Raw genomic sequence first — 9,042 nt, 5'->3', positions numbered from 1 at the left:
ATACTGCCGAGTTTTTGTAGAATTGTTACATTTGATAATAAAACTCGCTGTTTAATCTCAAAGGTTGTGTCCTTTTGTGTTACTAGAATCATGGGAATGGTAGGGGTGTGGATAAGCCCTCTGAACAGTGGGGTTTTTTTTTTTTTTTTTTTTTTTTAATGTTTCCTGGACATCCCACAGTGGTGCTCAGGAATCACTCCTGACACACTCAGGGGACCATATGTGATGCTGGAGAGTGAACACAGGTTGGCTGCGTGCCAGGCAAACGCCCTTTCTGCTGTACTATAGCACTGGCTCCAGTTTTGTTTTTTAAGTTTTTACAAAAGCAACACCTGATAAATGCACTCTAGATACACTCCCTGAATACAAATCCTTGACTGTTTGATCTCCTTTCTGGGTGGTTTGAAACTTGCTTTGGTGACACAGAACTACGATGTCAAATTTTAGTATTTCTCAGTCCTATGTACTTGACGCAAGTTATTTTCATCTGGGCTGGCGCTGGGTTCTCCAACATTGGTTCTATTCCAAGGTGGAACGATTCCTAAGGAGCCAGGACCCTGCTCTGCCCTGTAGGCTGGCGTGAGTGCTGGTGTGGGGATCTGGTGCCAGCCTCCACCTGTCTTGCTGCTATCCAGTACATTTCTGTTGGAGCAGCTCTTCAACTGCGGCCAGCCACCAGGATGGACCTTGGGAAGGCCCGGTGTAGGCCCACAGGGTGTTACAATCAGCATCCCAAAGAGTGGACCAGGCCCAAACAGTGGGAAGCAAAACTGGGTTTTCCCCTGACTTTAAGCTGGTTTTTGTTGCTGCTTTTTGCCTTATCTGGCAGTACTCAAGGGTTTTTTTTTTCTCCCCAGTTTGGGGCTGGAGCAATGGTGCAGCAGGTAGGGCTTTTGCCTTACATGCAGCAAACCCAGGTTCCATCCCTGGCACTCCGTGTGCTCCCCCTGAGCCTGCCAGGAGTATGATTCCTGAACACAGAATTAAACTCGGGTGCTACCAAGTGTGACCCAAAAACAAAATGGTTTTTTTTTCCTTTTTTTATTTTGGTCTACTTGGGGTCACAGTCACCATTACCCTGAGATTACTCCTGGCTCTGTATCAGGAATGACCCAGTGGGTGCTTGGGGGATCATATGGGATGCCGGGGATCAAAGCCGGGTCAGCCACATGCAAGGCAAATGCCCATTGTGTTAGACCTCCAGCACACACATTTTTAAAATACAAACACTATGGCTTACCAGATTCTCAGTGTAGTGGCTTCAGGCGTTCAATGTGCCAACACCAATTCCTCCCCCAGACTGACCTTCCCTGACCGATGTCCCCAAGCCCCGAGCACCCCCAACCTGCCCCACTAAGGCTCCCTCCTGGCTCTGCACTACGTGATCAGTCCTGAGGCTGCTCAGTGGGACCATAGGTAGTGACAGGTCAAACCCAGGGTCAAGCCCAGGGTCGGCTGAGTCCAAAGCAAACTCCTTGACCGCCTGTACGCCCTTGAGAGTCCCTACATTTTTATTTTACTTTTGATTCTGGAGCCATATCCAGCAATGCTCAGGGATTGCTCCGGCAGTGCCTGGAGGTTCCTGTGTGGTGCCGTTGTTGGAGCCCCAACCCAGCGGTGTGTAAGGCAAGCATGTGCCCCAAGTCTTAGAGGGGAGCTCCTCCAGCAGCGTGGACACTAAGGCAGGATGAGACCCAGTTCCTTTCCTGGCACTTGATCAAATTCAGGACATTTTTTAAAATGTTACTTCAGGGGCCAGAACAGTAGTATGGTGGGTAGGGCGTTTGCCTTGCACGCGGCCGACCTAGGTTCAATCCCGGGCATCCCATATGGTCCCCCAAGCACGGCCAGGCTTAATTCCTGAGTGCAGAGCCAATGGTAACCCCTGTGCATCACTGGGTGTGACCAAGAAAATATATAATAAAAATTTCAATGTAGTTCCAGCCGGCCCTTTTTGTGGCAGGTGGGTGCGTCTGTGGGTCTGGCAGCAAGGTGGGATGGTCCCTGGAGAGAGAGAGAGAGGCAGACGCAGCCAAAGCACTCAGCATGTGGCCAGCACTGGCGCATGGTGCCCTGGGGAAGTGGGTCTTAACTGACCACCGTCAGCCCTCACTGCTGTTTCCTATGTAGCCTGGGAAACAGAAGCCTGGGCAGGGAAATGGTGCTGAGGGCTGCAGGAGGCTAGGAGGGGGAGACACTTGCCTTGCTAGGGACAGTCCACCAGTTCGATCCCTGACAGCCCTCCGCTGCAAGGGGTCACTCCCGAGTCAGTCAGGTCTGGCCCCTGAACACCGCATGGTGTCACCCACCACAGAAAACTGTCACCACAGAGACCTGCTCCCTGGGCTGCCTGCTGCTCTGTGAGCTCTAACTCTGGGTTTAGATGCCTTAGGCCAGATTCTGCTTTGTGCCACTCCAGAATAGCTTATTATTACTATTTTTTTGTATGCATTTTCTCTGTGTGTGTGTGTTAAAAACTACCACCAGGTCCCGAGAATTTTAATAAATTTGCTAAATAGCAAAATATGTTTTTTGTTGTTTGGGGAGGAGGATTGGGTCTTTCTGGCTATGCTCAGGGCTTATTCTTGGCTCAGTGCTCAGGAATCACTCCTGGGAAGGATGAGAAGCCTGTGGTGGAGGGGAGTGGGGGAGAGGTTCCAGGTACGGTACAAGTCGGTGTCAGGTGTCCTACCCACTGCATTCTTTCTGACCCCCAAATTTTGTGTTTTTTTTTTCCTTATTAGCACTGTAGCACTGTTTTCCCGTTGTTCATCGATTTGCTCCAACGGGCACCAGTAATGTCTCCATTGTGAGACTTGTTGTTACTGTTTTGGGCATATTGAATACGCCACGGGGAGCTTGCCAGGCTCTGCCTTGCGGGTGGGATACTCGGTGCTTGCCAGGCTTAGAGGGATGGAGGAATTGAACCCGGATTGGCCGCAGGCAAGGCAAACACCCTACCGGCTGTGCTATCGGTCCAGTCCTTATTAGTGACATTTAAAAAATGGATATTTTTTTTTCTTTTGGTCACACTCGGCAATGATCCAGGGTTACTCCTGGCTCTTCACTCAGGAATTACTCCTGGCAGTGCTCAGGGGATCGTATGGGATGCCAGGGATCGAACCCAGGTCAGCCGTGTGCAAGGCAAACACCCTCCCCGCTGTCCTATTGCTTCAGCCCCTCTCCCCCAAATGGATAATTTTAGTCTCGTTGTTGATGTGTAGGTTTCACATTCAAGCACAAATTTGGAGTCTGGATTCGTGTTACTTTGGGGTTCCATGCCCAGTGGTGCTGAGCACCTATGCCCACATCCCGTTTTCAGGTACCACAGGACTCCCACATACAAAGTGCACCTTCCAGCCCTGAAAAGTCTGTTATTGTTTGGTTTGGCAGCCACACTCGGTGGGACTCAGAGCTCAGGGATCACCACATCCAAGCACCACCAGAGGTCAGCCCTGAGTACAGAGCCAGGAACAATCCTGGGCACAGCTGGATTGAGTCCATCCCTGCCCCCCCCCAATGTTTTAGAGTAAGTAAATACATTAATTTCCAAATGCAGGTTGGTAACAGACCAAAGTATTTGCCCAGAACTTTTCTTGTTCCCATTCAGTCATTTCACAGCTACGCTTTTGACTACTCTGCTCTTGGGTATTAAGGGGCATCGTCCTTTACCAGTGACTTTCCCTCTAGTGACTCTTTCTCTCCTAGTTTATCCTCTTTTGCAGACTCCAAACTGAGGGCCTGTGGAGCAGGGGTGAAGCTCCGGCGTGCTGTAGCTTCTGAGACACCAAAGGGACTCCTGGCACTGCCCATGGTGAGTCCCAACTTAAGGCTACAAGTACCTCAGTGAACGCGGCCTGAAAACCAAAGCCTTTTTTCCCCCTTTTTATTTACTTATTTTTTGGTCACACTTCGAGGTGCTCAAGGGTCTACCCCTGGTTCTGTGCTCAGGACCACTCCTGGCAGGGCTTTTTCCACCAAGAGTAAGGTGGAAAAAAAAACGAGGAAAGGAAAAAGGAATGCGGATACGAGGTCGTGACGCTGGGTCGAATCGCAAAGGTCGCGCCAACCCTGGGCGATCCCCACTGCAGGTGCAGATGGCGTGGGCCTTGCTAGCGGCAAGCAGGACCCTAGCCACTCGGCCGGGATGCGAGGGCGGGGCCGGGCGTAGGCGTGGTCTGGCGGGGGCGTGGTCTGACGGGGCGTGGCTTGTCGACGCGTTACTGGGCTGCGCGTCGCCTTCCCTGGGCTCTACCGGGCGTGGCGTGGCCTGTCGGGGGCGTAGCCTTAACGGGCGTGGCCTGAAGGGGCGGGACCTTCTGGGGGCGTGGCCGCGCGGGGCGGGGCCAGAGAGGCGCCTGCTCGCTGGCGCAGGCGCAGGCGCAGGCGTGGGTGCTCCCGCCAGACGCTCCGGCCGCGCCCGTTCGCTGCCCGCGCTCGGTTCCGGCCGCCGGGCGGACCGGGTTGCGGGCGACGGCGGCGGGGGGCGGGTCAGGAAGTGGGGGCGCGGCGGCCCGGGGGTGCGGCGAGGCCGGGCCCGAGCGTGCGGGAGCCCGGGGCGAGGATGGCGGAGGAGGAAGGAGACGGCGCGCGGGGCCCGCCGCAGCCCGAGGCCGCGGGACGGAGCTGCGGGGGTGCGGGGGGCGCCGAGGCCTCGGGCGGGCGCGGGCGCGGCGGGACCCCCGAGGCGGGGCGCGAGGCGGGCCCAGGTGGGTCGCTGCGGGCGGGGCAGGGGTGCAGACAGGCCGGGGTGCGGGCAGAGTTTTCTTAAGAAGACGCAGGTCTAGGGACAAGCGCTTCCTTTCCACCATTTTTTGAAAATTCCAGCCTCCGACCGAGCCGTTTTGTTCTCTTTGCTCTCGTTTCGGTGGCGGGTGGAGACGGAACCGCAGCGGGCCCTGGTTCCTCTCCCGCGAGCGCGCTGCGTGTTCGGGCCGCTCGGTCCCCCAAAGCGGGGGGGGGGGGCGTGCCGGGGGCCGGGGCGAGTAGGAGGTCTGGGGCGTGCAGGGGGGCCGGGGGCCTGCAGGGATTCCGGGGGGGCGAGCAGGGGGCCGGGATGAGCAGGGGTGTCAGGGCGAGCTGGGAGCATGGGGCCGGGGGGGGGGGGTCGTGCGGGGAGCCGGGGGCGTGCAGGGGGCTGGGGCGATTGAGGGTGACTGCCAGGGGCGCGTGGGGCCGAGCACAGTCGGGGTCTCAAGCTCTTGGGGAACAGCGGGGTTCGGGGGCGCCCATGCGAGTGCCAGAGAGACTGGCCGGCCCCGGTGGTCTCTGCGCTGACCCCTCAAGCCTCACTGGGGTGCGGGGTGGAGAGTTGGGTGGGAAAGTGAGCTGGGTGGGGCTGCTCTGGCTGGCGGGACCCGGCCCGGGTGTCCCAGCCCTTGGAGCTGGTTCCTTGGCCATTACCAGTGTTAGTTTGCTTGTGACCCGCTGCCCTGGCCCGAGCTGGCAGCCCAACTCAGTGACCCTGAGCACCGCTGAGCGTCACCCCACCAAAAGAACCAAAGCTGAAAGCAGTGAGCTCCAGTGTGGTTTTACCTTTGGTAGCAACGTGGTATGATGGATTTGTTTGTTCGGGGGCCACACCCGTGGATGCTCCCCCGTAACTCCTGGCTCTGTGCTCAGGGATCTCTCCTGGCAGTGCCCAGGGACCACGTGGTGGCCATGTGCAAGGCGAGCATCCTGCCCGCTGTCCTGTCCACTGTCTAGAACACTGATTGGCTTCCCACCACCCCGTTCTCACCGATAGCTGCTCTCGGGCTGTATGGCTAAAACTAGCTTGTGTGCTCCAAGGGTCTGTGTGCCTGCAGGGATGTCAGTACTGCAGTGCCAGCTGTCAGAGATGGTTGCCGTTGTAGGAAAACAGAAGAAATTACTTTTATTTTGTGGGGGAGCCACACTCAGTGGTCTCCAGGTGCTCTGCATAGTAGAAGGGGCTGCTCTGGCCCCTGCATGCTAGGCAGCCCTGCGTCCCCTCACCCGGGACATTGGCCTGAGTCACTGCGTGTAGTTCACTGGTGAGGATGTCGAACATGTGAAAGGGCCACAGTTGGGGTCAGAGCGATAGCACAGTGGGTAGGGCGTTTGCCTTGCACGCGGCCGACCCAGGTTCAATTCCCAGCAACCCATATGGTCCCCCAAGCACCTCTAGGAGTAATTGCTGAGTGCATGAGGTGCATGAGTCAGGATTGACCCCTGTGCATCACCCAGTGTGACCCAAAAGCCCCCCTCCAAAAAAAGGGGGGGCCACAGTTTTGTAAAATTGACTTCTGTGGTGCAAAATTGAAAATGACTTTTACTTGTCAGATCACAGATAATCCAAGAGCAGTGAAAGGCATCTATGTAGAATAATCTTGACAGTTTTGTCAAAATGTGTTTTTATTCCGGGGGAGAGGGGCACACCCCACTGTGCTCAGGGCTTACTCCTGGCTCTGTCCTCAGCTGGGCCCAGGGGACCTTATGGGGTGCCAGAGATCAAACCCGCCCAGCTGCATACGAGGCAACTGCCTGACCTTCTGGCTTGTCTCTCCAGCCCCTAGAGCCCCTGTAGTTTGATTTATGTTTAGGGGCCACACCTGGCAGCTGCTCAGGGCTTACTCCAGCTGTCCACTCACCAAACCTGGTGGGGTTCAGAGACCCAGAAGAGGTACTGGGGGTCAATTTTGGTTGGCCAAGTGCAAGTCAAATGTCTCCCTCGCTGAACTAGCTTTCTGGCACTCAACCCAGTATTTAATTTCATAAATATCGGTGTCTGCTATCATTAATAATCATTCCATGATTGATAATGGAATAATTATTAATGAAGGGTGATTGATAATGAATCTATTCTTATTGTGATAATATAGCACTGGTAATATTTATAGCAGTCATTTCTGTGATCAAGCATTATCTGACTGGTCACGTTTATTTGACACTGAACTTGCCCCAACACATTATCTTGTCGTCACTGCATTGGACCGGGCGGGAGGCCACTTGGGAGGCATTCCTTCTGTCCCCTTGCACTGGCCCCTCTCACCCTGGTTCTCTGTCTGCCCTGCCGTTCTTCCCGGGACCCCTCTCCCAGCATGGTTTTCCCTGATGCAGGGGAGGGTCGGGTGTTTATTTCAGTGCTTCCTGCCGGCGAGGTGACAGCGCCCTGTGCCTGGCTCCCGAGGGGCTGCTCCGGCCTGGCAGTAGCACCCGGTGGGCCCAGGCGGGAGCAGCAGGGGGTCGTGCAGCTTCCTTATCACTAGTGTTTGACTTTTTCCTTACAATCTTAAAAAGATAGCCAAAGGACACCCAGTCCTATCCCAGAGTTTTCCCTCCGGAGTCAGAGTCTCTGTAGCGGAGTGCTGTCTTTGCTGCACTTCACGAGGGATCCTGGGCTCGACTTTGCTTCCCGAAGTGACAGGACAAATGGGGCCAGAGAGACAGTGGTTACGCACTTCCCTTGCTTATGACGACTCCAGTCTGATCCCTGGCACCACCTCAGGGCGCCTAAGCATTGCCAGGAGTAAGCCCTGAGCACTGCCAGGCGTTGCCCAAAACACCTCCTCCACCCCCCCCCCCCCAGAACAGAATGCTGATACTTGCTGTCTTAAAATGTTTGGCTTTTGAGAATCTAAAAAATTATAGATCCTGCATAGATTAATATGCATGGCCTTTTTGTCAGATCGAGAGATCTTACAAGATACGTATGCCTCATAAATTATTTGGGAATCTCTGCAAAACTTTTGCTTTTGGAGTCACAACCATTGGTGGTCCTGGGAAGCTCCTGAATGTGTGCTCAGGAACCATTTCTGGCAGGGCTTCAGAGGCCCTGTGGGGCTTGGGGGTCAGACAGGCAAGGCCTTAGCTGCTGCGCTCACCCGCTACCTTGTGGACTCGGCCAGACTGTTCCCACTGACGGTCATGAGCAAATTCACAAGCTAATTCTCGGGAGGAAAAGTAGTCAAGTTGAATATAGTGAAGTCTATTATTATTATTATTATTATTATTTTTGCTCTTTGGGTCACACCCAGTGATGCACAGGGACTACTCCTGGCTCTGCACTCAGGAATCACTCCTGGCAGTGCTGGGAGGATCATGTGGGATTCGGGGCATGGAATTGGGGTCGGCCACATCAAGGCCAGCGCCCTCCCTCCCGTGGTTGCCTCGGCCCTTCTGTGGGCTGCAGTAGGGCTCTGAGAGTAGGGCTGTGGGCGGCCTGTGTGGGCAGGGCGGCGGCGGGGAGACTGTGACGGCCTGACTGCGTGGGAGGGCAGGGGCGCCCCTGAGACTGGCGTGAGCGCTAGTCCCGACAGTGTAGAGGCGGCAGTTGGACATAAGCCTTGCAATCGTGTCTCCAATCTCCAAGGGCCAGCTGGTGAACTGCGCCAGAGAAAGAAGCCCCAGCCTCTGGAACAGAAGGATGCCGCCAAGGAGGGGAGCGCCCCGACTGACAGAGCACCCAGGCGTGAGTCCCGGGCATGGGAAGTTCCCAGGGGAGATCCGCGTCCGTCCTCGGCTGGCTGCTTGCATGGCTGCTGCTAGGCCACACACACTTTCCCGGTGCCAGGAGGGCAAAGAGCCACTTGGCTGGGCCGGGGAATGGGGCAGTGCTCAGGGGTTACTCCTGGCGTTCGACCAGATGGGATACCCGGCTTGGCCGCGTGCAAGGCAGGCCGCCCCCACCCCCTGGCTGTCCTATTGTTGCAGTTTTATTTATTTATTTATTTATTTATTTTGCTTTTTTTGTTTTGTTTTGCTTTTTGAGTCACACCCGGCGATGGTCAGGGTTCACTCCTGGCTCTGCACTCAGGAATCACCCCTGGCGGTGCTCAGGGGACCATATGGGATGCTGGGAATCAAACCGGGGTTGGCCGCGTGCAAGGCAAACGCCTTCCCCGCTGTGCTGTTGCTCCAGCTCCCTAGTTGCGATGTTATTACAGTCTTTATTAGGCAACTAGGGCAGCTAAATGGGCACCCCGAGTGCCGTGGTCATCAACTGTAGTGGACACCTAAAGGAGGCGAATCTGGAACCGAATTGGCCTGGCTGCAGTTGGCAGTGAGAGGAAGAGAGAGCCC

The 9,042-nt window shown here is 55.6% G+C and overlaps 1 protein-coding gene across 2 annotated transcripts in view; it reads left to right on the top strand.

Annotated features, from left to right (window-relative positions):
- Positions 1 to 4,511: 4,511 nt before the first annotated feature.
- DPY19L4 (dpy-19 like 4) overlaps positions 4,512 to 9,042 on the top strand; it is a 32,167-nt gene continuing 27,636 nt past the window's right edge. For both annotated transcript variants that reach the window (XM_055127031.1, XM_055127030.1), the window contains exons 1-2: positions 4,512 to 4,709; positions 8,333 to 8,431. In XM_055127031.1, the coding sequence (XP_054983006.1) occupies positions 4,565 to 4,709; positions 8,333 to 8,431 (244 nt within the window). In that variant the 5' untranslated portion in view covers positions 4,512 to 4,564. The remainder of the gene's footprint in view (positions 4,710 to 8,332; positions 8,432 to 9,042) is intronic.

Source organism: Sorex araneus, chromosome 2, assembly GCF_027595985.1.
Source record: "Sorex araneus isolate mSorAra2 chromosome 2, mSorAra2.pri, whole genome shotgun sequence".
In the NCBI taxonomy this organism is placed as follows: Eukaryota; Metazoa; Chordata; class Mammalia; order Eulipotyphla; family Soricidae; genus Sorex; species Sorex araneus.
Note: the sequence above shows the minus strand (reverse complement) of the source record. Positions and strands in the feature narration are given on the sequence as shown.